This window comes from Aedes aegypti, chromosome 2 (genome assembly GCF_002204515.2).
Source record: "Aedes aegypti strain LVP_AGWG chromosome 2, AaegL5.0 Primary Assembly, whole genome shotgun sequence".
NCBI classification, from domain to species: Eukaryota; Metazoa; Arthropoda; class Insecta; order Diptera; family Culicidae; genus Aedes; species Aedes aegypti.
In genome coordinates, this window is record NC_035108.1 from 469485246 (window position 1) to 469507740 (window position 22495).

The following is a 22495-nucleotide window of genomic DNA, read 5'->3' on the forward strand; positions in this document are numbered from 1 at the left end:
CTGCACTTGTTCATGTAATTTATCTCGCTAAACTGAGTGAAGTTATAAAATCTAACATGTTCACTAAATTTTCTCACGGATCAATTAGCTGTTTCAAGGAACGTTTGGGGTATTCCGAGCCACCCAGATTACCCCGGAGTTCAGAAATTCAGATCTACAATTGTTCTAGTAATTTTTCTTACTAAACGATGAAGTTATTTAATGCCTTATTTAAACCTTCTCACAGACCAATTGGCTACTTTAAGGAACGTTGGTGATATTCCAGGCCCTCCAATTTACCCTGGAGTTCAGAACTTCAGGTCTACCCTTGTTCCAGTAACTTTTCTCGCTAAATTCCCTTTGGGGCCGGCACGGTCATTTATAACCGCAGTCGGAAAATGGCTGTATAAAAAGGAACCAATGAATAAAATTTACTGTCTTCGGAAAAGTCTTTGCAAATATACTTCCCTGTCAGGGAAAAATTTTAGGTGTATGCCTTAATGTCCTACTTGGCAACCTAGAACATCCTGAACATGCAGAAGTCTGACAAATAGAATAATTAGTATAAAAGTAGCTTAAAATGCCTTTTGTAAATACAATTGATGTTCGTACTTGGTAATACATACCTATTATGTCAAGAAAAACGCTGCTTCACATGGCTTTTCATGTCCTGGAATATTCTACGACGTTCAGACTATCCCGAAGCTCAATTCTCGAAATTTACAGCAGTAGTTGCTTGCGCTAGAAATAATCAGCGATGCCAGATTTCTTTGGAAATCATTCCGTAGACGAAAAGTGATAAGCGGGGGGAGAGATACCCGGCATTGCAATTCCGTAGATTTCCGTTGGGAAAATCCGTAAATTACCGTAGAATAATGAGAATTTCCGTAGCTTTCTGTAGAAAATATACATTTTCCGTAGAATTTTCTTACGGATCCGTAGAAAGTGCTCAATTCTGTAGATCTACGGAAATTTCCTATTTGACCTCTGAGAAACTCAAAAGCTTTTCCAAACTATCCTGGAGCTCAGAACTTCAAATCTGCCCTTGTGGCAGTGTTTTTTTTCGCTAAATAGAGAATCAGTTATATAATCTACCAGGTTATATAGGGCCCCATAGCCGAAGCTGTAAAGACGCGGGTATTCATCATGACCATGCTGAGGGTTCCGGGTTCGATTCCCGGTCGGTCCAGGATCTTTTCGTAATGAAAGTATTCTTGACTGCCTTGGGCATAGAGTAAAGGGTGTCCACGATGAAATTGCCACACACAAAATTGATTCGCAAAATTTGAGTTTTCATCCAATTGCCATCAAAACTTCAGGGATTGAAAAATAACTATTAAACTTCATTTTACCATTTTCCTCGTATTTTATTTACAGTCCATACGTAAATGCCCGCACCTTGGCCTCAACCCCGGCCATGAGATTCTGCACAACCTGTGAATCAACCGTTTTTTGCATGTAAACCCATACTTTCTTCAGTTCATCAGCACTGTCTGCCATGATGGATTTTTAGTTGACGTTTGCCTAACACGCACACTATTACACGAATTGCCTGTAAGTTTTGTTCGCATCATTCAGCAACGTGTACACTATCAAAAGTCAAAGCGGTCGAACACTAGCGCCTCTGGTGGAACGATCGCGTCGGTCAAATGAAATTTAAATTCATCGTTAAACGCATGTACCATGAGCTTCTCAAGAGTGTTACGTCTGTTTGTCTGTGACAGTACAGTAGTGACGCCTCTACACGGATAGTCGTGTTGCACGATTGCAAAAAAGAAGTAGAGCTCGAGATTTGTATGACGATTACCGGATCTTTTCGTAAAGGAATGGGTCTTGACTTCCTTGGGCACAGAGTATGGGCGCATGCCTGCCACACGATATATCCATACAAAAAGGTCATTAGCTGAGAAAGATCTCAGGTAATAAATGTGGAAGTGCTAAACTAACACTAAGCTGAGAAGCCAGCTTCCTCCCAGTGGGAACGATATGCTTCGTTTCGTGGTTATTAATTTATTACCACTAAATCCTGACTGTCATCGCGTTGTAGATCTTATGTACTGAACATCCTGGCAAGTTAGATAATCTAGAACATTCGAAATGATCTGATAATATTTGCTGAACACTCAGAAGGTTCAGAATACACGGTAGATTACAGTTCATCACCTTGTATGATGAACAAGGTTGTTATTACAAGCATAGACTTCAAGTTATGAACAGAAGAGCAGTTTGGAAGACCTAGCACCTCCCAAAAATATATTTGTCATCATTTCTTGTTATGTTTAGCATTTTGAGCACCAAAACTATTGAAAGGCGTTCAAAAAACTGTATAATAGTTCTTGGAAAAAATCAGGCCCCAAAGGGTTAAAGTCGACGGCTAACAAGCCAATCTTCTACGAAATATGTTATTTTTGTTTTTAGACGAAAAAAATCACCTAAAACCTTCTGATATTTCATTATCATCAGATCGTGAAAATAGTGAATTTTGTAAACATTTTGCTGAAAAAAAGTGACTTTATGAATTTTTGTTGAAAATTGTGGCTTTTTATTGACCACGTCGAAAATGTGACCAAGTCACTAAAAAGTGACTTACTTGCTTCTTAGTTAATCCTCAGAAAATTCTTAAATCGATTTTTGGAGTTTTTAAGTAATTCGACACGAAGTTCCCCCCTCTGTCACGTTCCAATACCAAATGCATGTACTGTCTAACTTTCGTAATATATGTTAAAACATGAATGTTACGATGTAAAAACGTGTTGCTTCGAAAATCCATATGGGACAGTTATGCTTTTATGGGCAGTGCGGGTCTCTTACTAGCCGCTCAATGTTAGATACTTTTAGGAGATGGGCATGGCTCCACTTTGCTCAATATCAATGAATGAGAAGGATTTATAATTATTGTGTAGTAGTCTCGATATCGAGTTAGAGAACCATTGTAGTATAGTAGAATAAAAAGCGACTTTTTGCAAATTATCATTTTCAAGGTAATAATTGATCAGGTGTCCAGATGGATTTAAAATAGTGTAATTTTTGTACATTCACTCATAACAGAAGAAGTACTTTTTTAAGCCTTATTTGGTACGAACGTGGCCTGAGTTTTCCAATATTCCACGTCCTGTCAACTGAATTTCTATATTGTATTTCTTGAATTTCAATATTGTAATTTCTTGAAAACCTTAGATAACAAAAGCTGAACAAGACTTCACACATCATTCCTATAACACCCTTCCTCAATGGAAATCCTTCAATACCTGAAAATGGAAATGAATAGCCGCTTTAAGTACTGTTCCCGAATCATATGTTTAAATATGCTATCTCAATATAGAGTCCCAAAGGGGGTAGCACCATTGACGTAATAAATTGCTCTCTAACCCCTTCCGAGGAAGAGCCAGAAGTTTCACCCCTTCTTCACACAGTAGTGCTATCTGCCGGCACTTCAATCCAGTAGCAGGTTGTGTCTTGTGTTCTGTTTTTTTTTATTGCGATAGATTCAAATGTTAACCGGGGCGAAGAACATCCCATATTGGGCAATGTTTACACACTCTTTTGGTCTCGAATAGAGAAAGAAATGGAGGAATAAAGACGGGAAGTTCTTAAAGGGTTCTTCACAAGACTGGGCACGAGTCACTTCTTCTCCCCCTTCTCCTAGGGCTGCGACCAGAAATGAAGGGGTCAGTCAGTCAGCCGTGAGGGTTTCCGGACTGTGTGTTTTTACAGCGTGTTTATAGTTTATCAATTTATCCGTTCATTAGAAACGATAATGGCATTATAATTCTTCGGTGGAATGGGAACATGCCGTAGGAGGATAGGGACTTGACACAGTAGGCGGCTATTATTACCAGAAGGCTGTTTAATAAAAACAAGGCCAACCTGATGTCCAGGGAAATGCCGATAATTGAATTTATTAGCTCCAACTTCGATGCTCTTCAGCTGTAAAACATTTTTCCATAAACCTAAAAACATAAAAATGGCATCACATGACTGCTTATTTCGATTATTATTACCATGTTGACAACGACATCATTTCAACGAGCACCGAGCAGAGCAAGGCATGCTTTGACCAGTGTCACCAGTGTTGTACCGGTAGAATCCCATGTCGTCCCAGAAGGTGAATGTCATTTCAAGATGTCGTCACAATTTATTCCACTCTAAATCATCCCACTCTCGGGGCGAAGGGTGGGCTCCGGAATGGAACTTTGCCTGGACCGTTCCGTTTGGTAAATCCCGGGTAAACCGAAGGATAATTTCCTTAAAATTGAGACATTTTTCCCCTTGTAGCTGGGCCCACTGAAGGACCAGAACCTGACGAGGCTTTTCGCTTTCATCATGTTTATTACATGTGATTTATATTCCTGAAGGCATACCAGCCGCTGTTGTTTTTTACATACTTCCCGAAGGGTATGTAAACTTCCTTGGTCATTGGGAGCAAGAAAGGTCACATGCCAGGCTGTGGAGTGAGAGTGGGTTTAAATTCCAAATCAATCACGACACAAATCAACCCTTCAGATTCGATTAGGGTAAAACAGAGCAAGCGTTTTAAACTGGAAAAATGCGTGAGTGGGATTTAAATTTGAATCGGTTGTGATTCGATCGATCGCAGTAGCCATCGAAATCCCACAATGGGTTGCTGGGATGTGCTCTGGAAATGTCAGGTCGTCTTATGTTTCCGAAGGGTGGGACACAATCCGTGAATTGGATGAGGGTTTGAACCCTTTAAGGAGATTAGCATGTTTCAACAATGAAAAATGGTTTCCAACGCCAATGCGAATTTCGATTGACCAAACACATTAATCGAATTCAATTTCGAAAGCACACAGCCTTTATAGTACATGAAGGTAAAATTAATATATCAATTATTGAGTTTAGCGCGACTCAATAACCCATTCGAACCTCCAAAATTGGTCGTAAATATCGCCATTCAATTTTGTTAATAACTGGCCTTCATCGATCGACGATGGTCAGTTTCGGTTATTTTTTTCATTCGAGTCGCCGAGTTTGGTGAGAGATGTGAGCATAAAAAAGTGCACTTTATCGTCCCAAAAGCGGAAAGAAATATTCGAGCGCCATCTCAGCAAGCCGTGCGTCGATGATGGCGAAAAATACGAAAGTAATCGACACGAACTGCTGCGTTGATGTGAGGGAATAATCATTGGCGCAGTTAGGATTTTTCCCTGGCGGGCCTTAGGGGAGCCAAGCGTGTTTTGGTTTTAGGGATGTAGGAGTTCTTTCTATATAATTTCCATTGAAAATTCAATCAAACATTTCATTAATAGCTTTGTCAAAAATTCTTTGAAGAATTTTGCCAGTTGTGTATTATTTTCTTTCCTTGAATTTCAGAATTCTACTTTAAGACATTCATATAGATGATAATTACACCAGACTTTCATCTCAGAATACCTAAAAACTCATAAAAATTAGTTAAGTGATTTAATTTAAAAAAAAAAATGTGTTTGAGAAGAAACGCTTGAGTCTACCCCCGCCCTCTTTCGAGCGTTATGTAATATGTGAATGGTGCATTATATGCAGGAAAACTGTGTATGAAATATTGAAATAACGTTTTTGGACGATAGGAGTTTAAAGATATGAGTTCAGGAGCTAAACCTGACCGCATGGATCGATATCATGCTTATTTTACTCAAAGTCCTTATTTTATCAGTTTTTGCATTTCATTTATCATATTAGAGTAAGGTGGGGCAAAAGTTCGACCTTAGTGGTATAATCAAAGTTTCCAGGAAAATAAAAGCAGATGAAACAAAACAAATACCATACAGCGAACCTTCAACATATTGGCTATAACTTTGCTGAACAAACTTGTGTCAAAATATTTACCCATTTTTAGTTATAACAGTTTCAAAATTGATTGTCTTAAACGAACTTTTGCCCCACCGGTGAGGCAAAAGTTCGAATCTAGTGTGGGGCAAAAGTTCGTTGGCTAAAACACAAAATATCAATACTTTTATGCCAGGCATACTTTATACCAGCCGTAAATTTATGTTTACCGAAAAATACACACTAAATTTTCATCAAAAAAATGCCCAAAACAGGGTTAATTGCAATACACCCAAAAAATAGCAGTTTTTCGCAAAACTAAGTGAAAATGTAAAATTTTTGTGACATTTTTCGCACGATCAGGCAAATTTCGCTAAATTTGAAGATAATTTGTAGATTTCAGGAAATTTGAAAAAATTTCCGTGGGTTTATACATGGGTCGAACTTTTGCCCCGCAGATTCGAACTTTTGCCCCGCTATGGGCCAAAAATTGATTCCAACTATTTATGGAAAAACTAATACACGTCAAAGCATCCTTATGATAGGCCTAGAATCGCCCTTACATAAAATATTGAAAAATATTTTATCTTCATTTGGTTCCATGCATCGAAAGTTTGACCAAATATTACAATATTTACGTCGAAAAACAACAAATAGCCATAACTTTTCCAAATCTCAATCGATTTTTATGATATTTGAAGTGAAAGTCTCTTACTTGAATAGCTTTCGAACCACCATGACATTTCTAAGTTTTGATTTGATTTGAGCTAGAAATCTTAAAAAGAAACTCTTGCCCCACTCGAACTTTTGCCCCACTTTACTCTATATGCGGGAAACAGTGTATAAGCTGTTTAAATGACGCGTTCTAAGCTAAGAAAACGAGTGCGTTAAAACTGTTCGCACGGACCTTTATCATGCTAATTTTACCCGAACTCCTCAATTTATCAGGTTTTATTTGAAGGATTCATCATATTATATGCAGGGAAACTGTTCTATTAAAAGCACATTTTCCAAACGATAGCGCTTAAATGAGAACACGGATTGTTACCATTATTTCACTCGAATTTCCTGTTTTTATCAGTTGTTTGTTAGGATTTTTTATGCTATATAGAAGGAAACTCTTTATGAGTTATTGGAATAACGTTTTCAGTGCGATAGGAGTTTAAGAAAGTTAATGCTGGAATTAAAACTGAGCGCATGGACCTTTACCATGATCATTTTGCCCAAATTTCCCATTCTTAACAGGCGTTTGATAGGACTTCTTAGATTTTAAGCAGAGAACCAGGTTATGAGCTAATTAAATAAAGTTTCCGAAGTGACAATTTAACAGCCTTCAAAAGTTTCCAATTTTATTAGGCTTTTGATATGACTTCTTATATAATATGCAGGGAAACAGTTTAAAATCAGCTTCCCTGTATATAGTAAAAGAGTTCTGATCAAAAGCCTGATAAAATAGGGAGTTTGAGTAAAATGAGTATGATAACGATTCGTGCGGTAAATTTCAATTCTTACACTCACTTTCTTACACTGTTATCACTTCGAAAATTTTATTTCAGTAGTACATAATCAACTTCTTGCTTGTAATGTAAGATGCCCTAAATTTTTTGTGGGGAAACCAGAAAACTATTCAAAATCAGTAGAAAAGTTATTTAAGTCATCGTGCAAAAGTTTTGGGGTTTACCCCTGAGTATGTTGTATGTATCGTGCTAAAGTTTGGAGTCCATAATATTCTTTTAATATAGTTTCTTGAAGATTTTCCTAGTTTTTTCTGGTATTTTATCTAGTTTTTTGCTAGCAAATTTTTTAACGCTCTTTGAATGCTATCAAAAAAAAGCCCAGTTGGGACAGTGTGACACATCAACCAATGTCTATCACATCTCAATTGTGAAAGGATATTTGATGAGCACCAAATAAAATATGGGTCATACCACAATATTCCTAAATAATGGAAGCAGTGGTTAAAAGGCTCTACAGATGAGGAGAAAAAAAAAAAATGCTATCAATTACATGAAGTATTTTAAACTCGTGAATGATTACCATAAATAATTGTTTATTTGGAGGCTCAAGTGCTCTGTGGCGTTACGGAGCCGGTTTACTTAACATTATATACTACCCATGTTCAAATGGTTGATGTAACCACCAGCACTATCATTGTTGGAAAATGCATTTTTGTGTTCCCGGCTGCTCTCTTACATAAATATTTAAATAGAATGATCTGTGTGTTTGCTATGGATTGAAATTCGAAAGTTGTGACGGGGATTTTTGTTTCATGCCATACTTTTATTAATTAAAACCGCAAACATCATTCTATCCAACCATACAACCTGGTTTATACGCTAAGGAGTCATCCATAAACCACGTGGTCATTTATCGGGTGAGGAGGGGGAACAAGGGGTGAGACAGCCTACTGATCTTGAGCTAGATCACCAGTTATTATTGAGCAATTCTGAGTAACTTGATTTGCTCAGCTCCATGTAAACATAGCAACCATAAGCGGGTTGTTTGTTTCGTAGTGTCACATTTTCGCGTCATGTGGTATATCTAAATTTCTTGCAGCGTAGTTCTAAAACTGAACTATTACTTAAAATATTTTTGGGCTGGAGTTAGCAGAGCTTGCAAACAAATAGTTGAATAATGATTTAAATTAAGTTTCTCACAAACTGAGACCAACTTTGCTATGATTCGGTTGCATTCCCGTAACGACTTGTCAACTGATTCATTTCAAGCACCTCCCAACAAACATTTTTGTTGAACAAAAGCTGAACCAATCAGTATTCAGCTTATTCCAATTTAATAAACTTTTGTTCAGCTACTTATGTTACTTGGGCTAGCATTTTCACATTGATCTTGTTATATTCTTAGAAAGTAAATGCCATGTAGTAGATTAATTTCTACAATTTAACAGAGTTGCGGCAAATATGCAAGTCAGTTTGGAGGAATCTATAATTAATTATGTGATTTGACAAAACTGTTGAGTTACTGTTAAAATGTTGCGAAAATATTTTTTAATAGAGGCCATGTATCCCAAGTCTTTGATACATTTGATATATGACAAAAATCATTCAGAACTAACTCTTGGAGCTTTTAACAATATGACAGAGCAGGATAGCGCTTCATTCGAAACGATAATAGCTGAGTTTATCCAATATATAAAATCAAAACTTCTCTATCTAACATTCCTTGAAACCAGATGAAACGTCAAAGTTTACATAATTGATACATAGTAGGAACGTTTTCCAAACATTGACTACTTCGATTCAGTAATATCTGAGAAAATGTGAGTAACTCAGAGTTGCTCGATGCGCAAAGCCTGCTCAGCGCCAGTGTTGTGAAAAACTCAGTTTATCATAACTCACGCTTGATATTTTTCATGCGTGAGTTGTCAATCACGCAACTCAGCAGTCAAAAAATCATGGATTAGCTGGCTCACTTTTTTTGACACATTGTCTCGTATTTCCACAGTTTACTCACACACGGCAATTATTTCTTGTTAGTCTGGTAAAATTATTGTAATCCTTTCTAACCAACAACCTTGTTGTTTACCAACAACATTCGGGTTTCACGAGTTTTTGACGGGTCTTGTGACTGAATCATTTTTTACGGTTTGAGTTGATTGAGTGATTTTGCATCAAAATCTCAAGCGTGAGATTTGCGAAGCAGATTTCAATTGAGTGTGCTCTCAAGGGAGAGCTTATTGATTGAGATTTGAGTGTGAGTCTGTCGAAACTGCTCAGAGCAATGTTGTATTCCCCCTTGAGGAAGTTCTGGCAAATGATCACAGTACATTCTAATATTAAAAATTGTGTACTGACAAATGTCCACAAGTGGGAGGGGGACTCTGAAATCCCAAAAAAAGATGACCACAGACCTTAACTATATATCTTCTGTACTAAGATTTTACTGTATGCCAGAGTGAGGCTCAGCAATAAATATTAAAACCAGAAAAACCTCCATAAGTTGAAATAGATGAGAACATGGATTTTCGACTTATGAAAATACAGTGGGATTTCGTTTTTGGCAACAAAGTTGAAACTTTCAGTTGGCAAATCGGAACACATTTTTTTGATTTCAAAAATATTATAGGCATGTTGTTACATCATCATTATGGAACGAAGCGATGGCTAAACTTCGGAACGGTACAAAACTGAATGATATTTTTATTTAATGAAAAATCAGCTTATCATAGAAGCCCTAGTGGTTATTAGGAAATGGCATTTCGAAATTATGTTTCTTGTACAGGATGCCTCACCTCATATCGAATGATTGCAGTTAGAAGGGTGTGCAGTAACAGCTCTAGTCAATTGATCTTCACAAAAAAAATCACAGGATATTTACTAAGCCTTCAATAGGATTTACCATAGCAATATGGATGTTATGTTGAATTGAAAGATAATTGATTACAAAATGATTTAGAACAGTGGTGCTCAACATGTGGTCATGATTAATAACTGTGGCACTTGATTTCGTACAATACACAAATAAGCTTCTTATCACTTTAATTAGAAATAAGCTTAACTGTGCTTTCGTAGTTGAGACTGTATGTTATATGTCAACCAAATTTTTGAAATTAACGAAAATTCGCCAGATTTCGCTATGATACCCCAAGAGCCCGATTGGAGTCTTCAGGCGGTCGTTAGGAATCCACAGGGACCCACTGGTACACTGAAGAAGTTCACTAGAAATCAACAGGATCTTGCTTAGGATTCAGATAGGAATTGACATCTGACCAAGAGCTTGCTAGAAATTGTAGGAACATTCTAAGATTCTACTACAATATTGCTAAAAATTCTCTAGTCTCCAATGGAAATTCTCCAGAGTATGGTTGTTGCCAGGCGAAACCGTCACTTTTTACAAATTTGAAATAAAAGCATGGAAAGAGCTCACCAATTGAACCTTCATCCTTGACTGAGCAGCCATAATCTACTTTCAGCTTCACTGAACGAAATAAATTACTGTGGAGACGCGAGGAAAATTAAACTTTTGCTTCATATGTAAAAAAATGGATCTCATGGCACAAACAAAAACACAAAACACATGAACCACTGCCCAGCAAAACGCGTGTAAACTGAAAAAAAAAAACGAAAACGCTTGCTCGATCTTCTTCGACGCACTGCCCGGCAAAAAGAACGCGTAACCCGAGAGGAAAAATAACTGACTCTTGCTCGGGCTTTCTCGAAGCACTGCCCGGTAAGAAGAACGCGCAACTCGAGATGGTTAGGCTTGGTTAGGCTTTCTCGAAGCACTCTGTGACCTGATCACAAGCATAAAGTAGCTTCGGTTTAACCCGAATCATATATTAATCTTAATATTTAGACTTCACTTGACTATTACATTTCTAGGTAACAAAGCTACAGTTTACTATGTCATAACTATTCTCTTTTGACGTTCGATCAATGGAGGTCCTATCTACATGCAACCAATAATGACTCTATTGCTGTTCAGGGTATCGCCACTATTTTTCGTCATAACAATGTAATTCCTGAATTCCTCGGGAAACCTATTCAGAAACCTTAATATTTCACCAGAAACACTTAAAATACCACTAGAAATCCACATTATTCCGCTTGAAACTCACAGGACGATATTGAAATTTCAACAGTTTACTGAGAATAGCCAGGTTTCGCACAGTGTTCGCAATAACTAACATATAACTATACATTCTCAGGAACCCGTAATAAACCTCTATTGTCCGAAAGGAATACTCAGATTTCTCTCAGTATTCTTAAGAATCCGATATGAAATTTTTCAAAAGCCTATTATTAGAACGTAGAATCTCGTAAGGAATCTCCAGGATTCACTTATGAAACTGCTTTACCTAAATAGGAACCACCAGTATCTCGTAAGAAACATTTTGATTACTTCATGCGGTCAACATACTTGATTAAAAAAATGTTAATTACAGTTTGACGCCATTAAACTCTCAAAAGCGTGTCCCTCATTCAGGTTCCACCACTAAGCTGGCTGAATAATACTGATTTTGACGATGCATCGGTACTATAGTGTATTAAATTATTGGTTCTACTTATAAGGTTCAAAATCGTTTTTTGTAATTGTGAACAGTGCTGCGAATGGTAATAGTAGTAGGCTTGAATTTGGCGATAATCACGTGGCTCTTCCCAGTACAGTAGTTCAAAAACATGAATCCCATCAAGTAGCCTATGTTGGGTGCGTGAATTTCCTAAATCAGTAGTGTCATTGAAGGCTGTAAATGTGGGAAATAGAACATTTTCCACAGTAATTTTGGGTTGCCCTTAGCATCAGGTGTTTTGCTATTTTCAAGGCTTTTTGCCTACAGCAGCGATGGGCGTGAATTTTGCTGGCTTCGCTGACTGTGATTTGCTGCGCTTGGCTACTGTAGAGTGAATTTCAATATTTTATCCAACCCTGATTGTGAACAGGATCCATCGCATTAGACATTTAGATTCCTTGAAACAATAAGCTTATTTTAGCATGTTGGAAGTCTGTTACTCGACTGATAAGGAATCGTTTACCTTCTAGATATCCAAAGATAAGCACTTGAACTCGGATAGAACTTGTCTTATGAATTGAAACCAGCCTCAGATGCTGATTGAGCCAATTTTCCACTTCAACCTCCTCATCATCATGGATAATTGGGTGGGTCTTAGTGGCTCGCTTTATATATTCTTCCGACCTTAGCTTATAAGTATTAATAAGAACAGATACAACAAGAGTAAAATATGGTAGATCTTACCCCGTAACGCACCTAGAAAAGGTGATCTACCCGCGTTACGGAATGCTGGTATTACTAAATGGTGTACAGAAGAAGTCGATTGGTCATTTATTTCTCTAGTTACTGTCAAAGTTATGGATTATATGTTGACACTTCAGAAATTGACTTGAATAATGCAACTGATGGTTGAAAAAATACATAAAAAAGAGATATGACTTTTTTCTTACGCAGTGTGTGTATTTCCATGCTATAGCTAAGTATGCTGTTTCGCTCAAGAAAAGTAAAGAAATTCCTTGACTGAAAGGGTCAAGAAATTTCCTACAGAGAGTTTCTTTTGAAGTGACATTTCTTCTCAACTGCGTACTGCGATCAGAAAAAAAGTGATTTTCTTGACCATTTCTTGGGAGAAATTTTCCACGCATCGAGATAGGCGATTCCTTTTCTTGTCAGTAGCAAACCGGCCTTATAACAAGAACAGTGAAACGAAAATGCGAGACAACATTTGTGATTAAAACTCATATAATGTTATACAAAAAAGTAGTTTCAAAATCTGAAGCAAAATAGTTTTTATTGACTGTATCACCTAACTTAGGGGCCTAGCCGAGTGGTTAGAGTTCGCGGCTACAAAGCAAAGCCATGATGAAGGTGTCTGGGTTCTATTCCCGGCCGGTCCAGGATCTTTTCGTAATGGAAATTTCCTTGACTTCCCTGGGCCATAGAAGTATCATCGTACCTACAACACGATATACTGCCGTGAATCGCAAGTCAGTCCCATCTGCATTATAGTCAAAATTTAGTTAAGTTCAGTTTTCAACATCTTTTCCGATGCTCTTTCAGCTGCACTAATGAAATAATATGTTTTATTCGGAAAAAATATGAAAAAGGTCCCACTTACCACGGGAATAAAGATATTTCGGGGTAAGCATAGACATTTTCATGAGAAAAGTAAAACAAAATAAGTGTTTAACGCAAGCAACTTGAAATAATGCTTAAAACTGTAGCTTGCTGATGGTAATTTAATAGATATCATAATTATTTTATTGCGAGCTAATGCACGCGGAACAATATAGAGTAAAGTGGGGTAAAAGTTCGAGTGGGGTAAGAGTTTCTTTTTAAGATTTGTAGCTCAATTCAAAACAAATCTTATAAATGTCATGGTGGTTCAAATACGATTCAAGTAAGAGACTTTCACTCCAAATATCATAAAAATCGATTGAGATTTGGAAAACTTCTGCCTATTTGTTGTTTTTTGACGTGAAAATTGTAATTTTTGATCAAACTTTCGTTGCATAGAACCAATTGAAAATAAAATCTTTTTCAATATTTTTTGTAAGGGCGTTTCTAGGCCTATCATAAGGTTTCTTTGAGGTGTATTAGTTTTTGCATAAATGCTTGAAAACAATTTTTGGCTCATAGTGGGGCAAAAGTTCGAATTGAGTGCTTTGTGAAGCCCAAGCAGGACAGTTCGGTTTTGCGAGTTCTGTTTGATATTTTGACCTTGACGCTTGCTCCTGTGGGAGCGGGTGACAAGGGCAGGATCAAACATGTCGCGCGTCGGTCGAGTGAAGTGAAAAAGTTCCGCGATCGGTTAGTTCTGTTTGATCTTCGACCTTGGCAGTGCGTCAAGAAAGCCCGAGCAGTCGTCAGCTGTTTTCCCTCTCGAGTCGTGCGCCTATTTTCTCTGAGTGCTTTTATATAGCCGAGCAAACGAGTTAAGCTGAAAGTGGATTGTTGCTGCTCAGTCAAGGATGACGGATCAATTGGTGAACTCGTTTCATGTTACTATTTCTAATCTATAAAATATGTATGAATGCACATTTAACCGATACAACGGTAGGACGTAAATATGATTTTTCAACAAACTATGAACGGTTCGTCACTGTGAGTGTCGACATAAACTCTAATTCATGAAGTATTTATGTTTAACATTTTTTTGTTTTCAAAACACTCATTTCTTTTTATCTTTATTTTTGTAATTAAAAAAAAAACTTTGAATGGTTCGACACTACAAGTGTAGACTTGCAAAAGGTTCACTTTATTCAACAAACTTTGGATGGTTCGCCACTGTAAGTTTCGGCATAAGAATAAGAGTGTTCTATGATGTTCCAGACAATCGAGTTTTTGTTTCTTTTCAAATAAGTAAAATATAATAACACATGCTTTCGTCCTGACAGCTGTAGGAATGTTACATTTAGGTATTTGTTCAACAAACTTTGAATGGTTCGTCACCTCAAGTGTCGGCATAATTTTCCTCTACATAGAAATTGTTAATATCAAATGAAAATATTATATTTTCATAAAAGCACATTTATACTTGACAAATAACTATTTATCATGGTCTTATCACTTATCAAAGTGAATCCTTTGACCCAACGATCCTCCCCATTAACAAACATCCCTCCCAGTAACCTTTGTGGAGATGCAGAGGCAAACACGGTCTCCAAATAGCAAAGGTTACACTCTAGCATTCCTACCCCCAATCCCACCTGACTGCAAGGACGTGGCCGGCGCCGTTGTTGACCATGTATAAATAGAGGCACTGAATTATGCACACTGAAGAAGATTTTGGCCAATCCCAGCCGAACTTCTAGTTGATTCTTTGTGCATTTTCACTGACTTCGGCAGGGTTGGTAACCATCGGTTTCGTCACTGACCGATGACGAAAAATTGAAAAAAATATTCAGTGCGTAAAAGATCGTCATTTTTTTTGTCTTCAATGACTGACAAGAAGACCACGACGAAACAAAGCCGCAAAAAGTCCACGAGTAATATTTTTCGTCACTCTTCCCGTCACCCCTCCGCACTGAACCAACATAAGCTTCTAATCGTCACCGAGCGCACAATTGCAGACAAAGAGAGTCTGAGCTACAAACTACTACTCAACAAGGTGTCTTGTGTTAGCAATTGGACAAGCACATTTTCAAAAAGTTGTGTTAGCACTGTCGGTAGGCGCGTGCTATCGATAATCTAAAGGTTTTTTGTTCAACTCCGGAAGCGCGCAGATATTTTTTTTTGCGAGTTCCTTTTTTGGTCGGCTTTTCAATTGGCACCGATTAGTTGTCTGCCTTTCCATTCAAGCTGAACATGTTCAACGAAAACACATACAGAGAGAAACGGCAAAGATTTTTCGTCGCGACGAGGTGCTTGATTGCTGGTAGTTGGGCGTCTAAGTTTGCGCTGAGCTGAGGTAGTGACGAAAACTTTTTATTTTTCGTCACCGTCACTGATAGTCTGTCGAATCCGGCGACTAATAACAACCCTGGACTTCGGTCAATCGCGGAATAGCAACCATTGATAAGTGTAGTCAGTCTAAACTAAGCTAAGCATAGTGGGGCAAAAGTTCGAATCAGCAGGGCAAAAGTTCGACCCATGTATAAAAACACGGAAAAATTTACAAATTGCCTAAAATCCACATATTATCTTCAAATTTAGTTAAATTTGTCTGATCGTGTGAAAACTGTTACCAAAATTTTGCATTTCCACTTAGTTTTGCGAAAAACTGATATTTTTGAGTATATTACAATTAACTCAGTTTTGGGCATTTTTTTTAATGAAAATTTAGTGTATATTTTTCGGCAAACTTAAGTTTACGGCTGGTGTGAAGTATGCCTGTCATAAAAGAATCGATATTTTGTAATTTAACCAGTGAACTTTTGCCCCACACTAGATTCGAACTTTTGCCCCACCGGTGGGGCAAAAGTTCGTTCAAGACGATCAATTTTGAAACTATTATAACAAAAATGGGGAAATATTTTGACACAAGTTTGTTTAGCAAAATTGTAGCCAATATGTTGAAGGTTCACTGTATGGTATTTGTTTATTTTAACTGCTATTGTTTTCCTGGAAGCTTTGATTATACCACTAAGGTCGAACTTTTGCCCCACCTTACTCTATCATGCGAGTTGAAAATGGCGCTGAATTGACAACAATTCCGTATTATTGTATCTTTAACTTTCTAGAAGGAAACCTCATTAAAAAAATCCAAAGTGAGCTAAAAGGTCGCAACTTAATCCGCATTCGCACTTGCCCCGGGATACAATGCATGATATTTTCCAAGTGAGTGGGTTTGCCTACTGAGGTGATTTAATTTGATCAAGACCAGATTTTTTTTATTGCTGTTTGCACTTGAGATGCAAATCCTTACTAAACGTCCTCCAAATGCGGTAACACAAAACAATCAAAGGATACCTAGCAACGATTTCATAAATCACCACCGCCTAACAAGAAAAATCTATCTTTGACATCGCATTTCTTGTGAAAAATCTTACCTTGTTTGGTGTTCCCGCATTTGATATTTGCATTTCAAACGCACACAGCAATACATTCAACATTTTGACAATTTTTTTCCACATGATTCTGGGGGGTAGCGGTCTGCCCCTTCCATTCCTACGCCACTGAAAATTATGATCAAAATTTCATTACAAAACTCACCTGGCGACGGTGACTTTGACCGAGTTCGGTTCTGTTCCCCGCGATTGTTGCTATTGGATACCGAACAATGTTCCCGACTTGCTGCGATTGCCATTGCTCGGTGGGTACCATTCATGCTATCATCCTCACCGGGCTCGTCATCGTTGTCTTCGGCATGACCCTGGTCATGTCGTTTGCCTCCACCGGCGTCATCATCGTTGTCCTCCCGTTTGGTCATTCCATCACGCACGCCGTCGAATCGATCCGGTGACGAATGATGGACGTATCCATGATGATGATGATGATGATGGTGATGGGAATGATGATTCATATGAGGGGGCTCAAGCTCCTCGTTGGGTTGCTGTGATTTGTGCCGCGAACTGGAACTGGTCGTCGCAATTGGCGATGTTTGCTTGGATCTCGTCGCTGGCTGCGATTGGACCAGTAATGGTGGCGGCAACACGTTGAAATTCAGTTCACGTTCCTCGGAGTCTCTTTGAAGTGCTGGATGCTGGTGGGATGACACTGTTGCTGCTACCGAAGAAGGACTTGCGGCCATCGAAGGGGAGGTTAATGAGGAGGAAATCGGGGAGGAGCGGTGACGGTGATGCATGGATAGCGGAAGATGACTGGATCGATGCTGGAGATGAGAAGGATGATGATGATGATGGTGGAGGTGATGTTGGTGAAGAAGATGATGAGGTGTATGATGGGTTGGAGGATGTGCAAAATGAAGTGGCGGCGATCGTGGAGTATGGTTCTGATTTAAGCTTCTTTCGTCGAGATTTATTTCGCATTCGGAATCATCTGTCTCTCGTTTGATCGAATGCATCAGTGGACTTAGGGGTGTCATGCCTGTTGTGGAGGAGGTCGAGATTTGTTGGAATGATCCTAACGAACTCGATGGCATATTCTCCAGCATGCTTTGCTTGAGCAGAAGGTTGCTCTCGTTCAACAGTCCCAGGGTGGGATTCTGGAGCATCATGTCCCGGATGGACAGCAAGCTGTTCGGAATCGCGTGCGGTGAAATCGATGTTGATGCAGTCAATGGCGTCATCCCTAGGCCACTGGGAATCATTGCCGGTGGGAGCAAAGGCTGCGGAGCCTGACTAGAATCCGTCGGCATCGGGACCGGGTGATGCCATTGCGCTTCATTGCCCAGCCAAATTTTTCCTGTGAACGAATAGGACAGACGAGAAAAAATAATTAGACATGTGTTATGACGCTTCTGATGGCGAGACGTGCGTCATTGACATACGTGAGTATGTAGCTCTGTGTGCGTAGAATTAAAGCTATCTGTCGCTTGGGATACTGGAGTACGTAAACATGAACAATTTAAGGAGAAACTACTTGGAATTCAAATTCAATAATATAACGAAACTTTAAAGGCACAAATCCTGCGATAGAAACATCGTGAGTAGGAACAAAAGTCAGCCGTAGTGACAACCATGTTTGGATTACAACATGTTTCATCCTAACAATATAGTGGAGTTCCGTTTTTGGTAACCTAATTAATATTTTCAGTTATAATCGCAATTATCGTTCATTGATTTCTAGTGGATTTTTAAATAGTACTCTTGATGGTGAGCTCATATAGTTGTGAAATGTATCGAAATCCTGGTCACTCATGGTCCTAGAGAAAATTGTTTTTCAGAATACTCCAGGCTTCACTTGTCTGATAGCCTCATACAGATCAGAAATGAAGTGTGTAACACCTTGAGAAATTCGTTCAACAAGCCAAAGGAGAGGAGCAGTACATAGGAGTGTAGTAAACTGTCTTTTTCTCAGGCCTATTTTCACACGGTTTCGGTAATACTTTTTATATTTCAAACACCAATTTTCACTCGTTTCACAGAAACACGTTTATTTTCCCCAAAAGCTACCAACAAACTGACTTCTGCTTTTCATACTCGGAAGCAACTGCCTACTGTGATCTGAATCAGTATCTTTTCTTCAACATTGAGCAAATCCTTATTAAATTTGAATTATTTTATTCCTTGCCTTTCACTATCCCTACATTCACCTCTTCCTCTACTCTTAGTTATATACTGTGATTGAAATCTGTTTAGTTAGATGTTACAAATTTATTTCTCCCTGTTCAATTGCTTCCTTTTTTAGTTGAATCATCGATCAACGTTTTAGTTGAATCATCCATCAACGTTTCCTATAGATTAAATTAGAGCGTTTTCAATCCTCATTTGGTTTTTATGCGCCTGAAAGAAATTGCTAAAATGATTATTATATAGACATACTGAAACTTTACGTTTTTGAGCTTTTATTGTTCAGCACTAGCAATTTACGCTATGTTTCCTCAGTTTAGTGCTCCTTTTAAGAAGCTAATCATAACTGCAAATTTCTATTAATGAGCATTCTTTGTTGTAGAACTATACTTATCAGATATCGAACTGTAAAAAATTGCAATGAAATTATGAACATATATGTATATTTAACTCTAGATTATTCTTATTAATTTCTACATATTATTTCTACATATATATATATTTGATTTTATAATGCTGAATGGTATTGATTTTAAATATTAATTTCTAAATTTTAAATTTCTTTACTTTGTTATACTGCTTTTGAAAGAATATTAAAGTGAACATAAGCGATTAAAATTTAAAATGGTTTAGGTCACCATCTCCCAACTCTGCATTATTGGCTTCGCCACGGGACATATATAATTCAAAGCTACCAATGGCTAAGTGTTGTTTACCAGCAAAATTTAAGCTTGGCAGCAGCACCGCACACTTTTATTCTTTGTGTTACATCATCTGTCCCTATGTTTAAAGCAATAGAGCAAAATCTAGAATGCCATGGAAACTGTACTGCGATCTGTCAAACATGGGTACCTTTTGCAGTATCAAGGGACCAAATGCAGTACTAGAAGCGGTACCCAATTTGAACACGAGTAGGACGAGCAGCTATATTTAAAATATTTTAGACTTTTTGAATGAAAAAATACACTTAACATGTTCTACCTATAGGCTTATGCTACTTCTAATGTTCTCAAAATACTACATTGGATAGAGCTTTCCTGGTTTAGAACATCAAAATCGGCATAAAAAATTATCTTTTATTTTATAATTGCTCAATACATGTTATAACTATACTTCATTGTATACCTGTGATCTCAAAATGCTGCTGCGGATAGAGTTTTACAGGCTAAGAACATCGAAGACAATATAAGAAATCAACATTATATAGATATTCTTACTCTACCTAATTATCTATCTTTGTTCTAAAAAAACTACTACGGATAGAGTTTTCCAGGCTCAGAACATCAAAAAGAGCATCAGAGATCAAAATTATTTGTTTTTTTTTTTTTTTTTTAATTTTTAACACTTTACATGTTTTCATGTTGATCATGTATTTTCTTTAAAATGCATCTTCGAACAGAGTTTTTCAGGCTCTGAACATCAAGAGACCATAAGAGATAAAAAAATATTTGTATTTCTATATAGCTAAATATTATTTCCATGTTCTTCATCGTTTATCTTTGTTCTCAAAATGCTACTTCGGATAGTTTTTTAATGGCCTAATTTACTTATATGTTCTAACTCTGCATCATCGTAGATCTTTGTTTTCAAAATGCTAGTTCGGATTTTTCCAACATCAAAGTGAATATCAGAGATCAAAATAATATATATTTTTTTAATGGCTTAATATACTTTCCATGCTCTAACTCTACTTCATCTTCTATATTTGTTCTCAAAATGCTACTTCGGATAGTTTTGAAGGCTCAAAACTTCAAAAATAGTGTAAGAGATCAACATTATTAGTTTTTTTAATTGCTAAATACACTTTACTTGTTCTAACTCTACTGCATCATATATCTTTGTTTTAAAATTCTACTTCGAAAAGAGTTTTTTCAGGTTAAGAACAACAAAGAGAATCTCTGATGTTCAAGCCATTTAAATTTAAAAATTTCTATTCTCCTTTATTGTTTATATTTGTTTTCAAAATGTATCTTTGGATAAAGTTTTTCAGGCTCAGAACATCAAAGAGAATAGAAGAGATAAAAAATACTTTAGATGTTCTAATTTTGCTGCATCGTCTATCTTTGTTCACGTAATACATCTTTGGAAAGAGTTTTGTAAGATCAGGACATCAAAGTAGCATAAGAGAACAAAATTACTTGAAACAGCTACACTTTTCACGTGTTCTAACTCTAATCTATCGTCTACTTTTGTTCTCAGCTTTTTCGAATTTTCTTCTCCAAGCTCAGATTATGAAAAAATATTTCAATTTTCAAATGACTAAATACACTTTACATGATCTCATCCTTCATTGTTCCTTTGCGGAGAGTTAGGTATGCTAAAAATATCTAAGTAAGTGAAAATCAAAATTGTTTTTTTTTTATCAAATTAACCAAACAGTTTAACAAATTTCTTTGTTTTATTGTTCACCTTTGTTCTCAAAGTGCTACTTCAGTTAGCTTTTTCCAGATGTTCTAATCAGAGCGTAAGATAAAAATTATTTGATTTTTTTTAAATGGCTCAATACACTTTATATGCTGTATGTCTACTCTATTGTTTATCATTTCGTTTGGTTTTGTTCAGCTACTGTATCCGGCGATTTTTTTTTCTATTAGTTGCCCTCTCATGTAACTCGCTTTTCGTTAGCCACCCTTTCCGGTTTCCTTTGTGATTATCCTTGCTATTTTGATTAACTATCCTCTCAGTTGATTCGCTTTCTGTTAGCTACTCTCTCAGGCGACTCACATTAGCTATCCTCTCAGAGAACTTGCTTTGTTATTTGCTATCCTCTCAGGAGGCTTGCTTTTCATTGACAACCCTCTCATGGGATGCACTGTTTTTTTTTACCCATTATTATTTTTGTAGACTACCCTCTCAGGGGACTCACTTTTTATTAGATACCCTCTCAGGGGACTCGTTTTTATTACCTACCCTCTCAGGGGACTCACTGTATGAAGACTACCCTCTCAGGGGACTCGATGTTAATTACTTACCCTCTCGGGGGACTCACTTTGTGTAGACTACTTTCTCAGGGGACTCACTTTTTATTGGATACCCTCTCAGGGGACTCGTTTTTATTACTTACCCTCTCAGGGGACTCACTTTTTATTAGATACACTCTCAGGGGACTCGTTTTTATTACCTACCCTCTCAGGGGACTTACTGTATGAAGACTACCCTCTCAAGGGACTCACTTTTTATTAGATACCCTCTCAGGGGACTCGCTTCATTTCCTACCCTCTCAGGGGACTCATTGTATGAAGACTACCCTCTCAGGGGACTCACTTTTTTGGATACCCTCTCAGGGGACTCGTTTTTATTATTTACCCTCTCAGGGGACTCACTTTATGAAGACTACCCTCTCAGGGGACTCGCTTTTAATTACCTACCCTCTCAGGGGGTTCACTGTATGAAGACTATCCTCTCAGGGAACTCACTTTTTGTAGACTACCCTCTCAGGGGATTCACTTTTTATTGGATACCCTCTCAGGGGACTTGCTTTTAATTACCTACCCTCCCAGTGGACTCACTTCTTGTAGACTATTCTCTTAGGTGACTCGCTTTTTTATTAGCTACCCTCTCAGGGGACTTGCTTTTTATTAGGCACCTTCACAGGGGATCCGCGTTTTTTATTAGTAACCCTAGCTGTTTTCATTAGTTGGACTTGGTT

The 22495-nt window shown here is 37.6% G+C and overlaps 1 protein-coding gene across 3 annotated transcripts in view; it reads right to left on the bottom strand.

Moving 5' to 3' along the window:
* LOC23687865 (protein nubbin) overlaps window positions 1-22495 on the bottom strand; it is a 493425-nt gene that overhangs the window by 143690 nt on the left and 327240 nt on the right. For all 3 annotated transcript variants that reach the window (XM_021848316.1, XM_021848314.1, XM_021848315.1), the window contains one exon: window positions 16868-18019. In XM_021848316.1, the coding sequence (XP_021704008.1) occupies window positions 16868-18019 (1152 nt within the window). The remainder of the gene's footprint in view (window positions 1-16867; window positions 18020-22495) is intronic.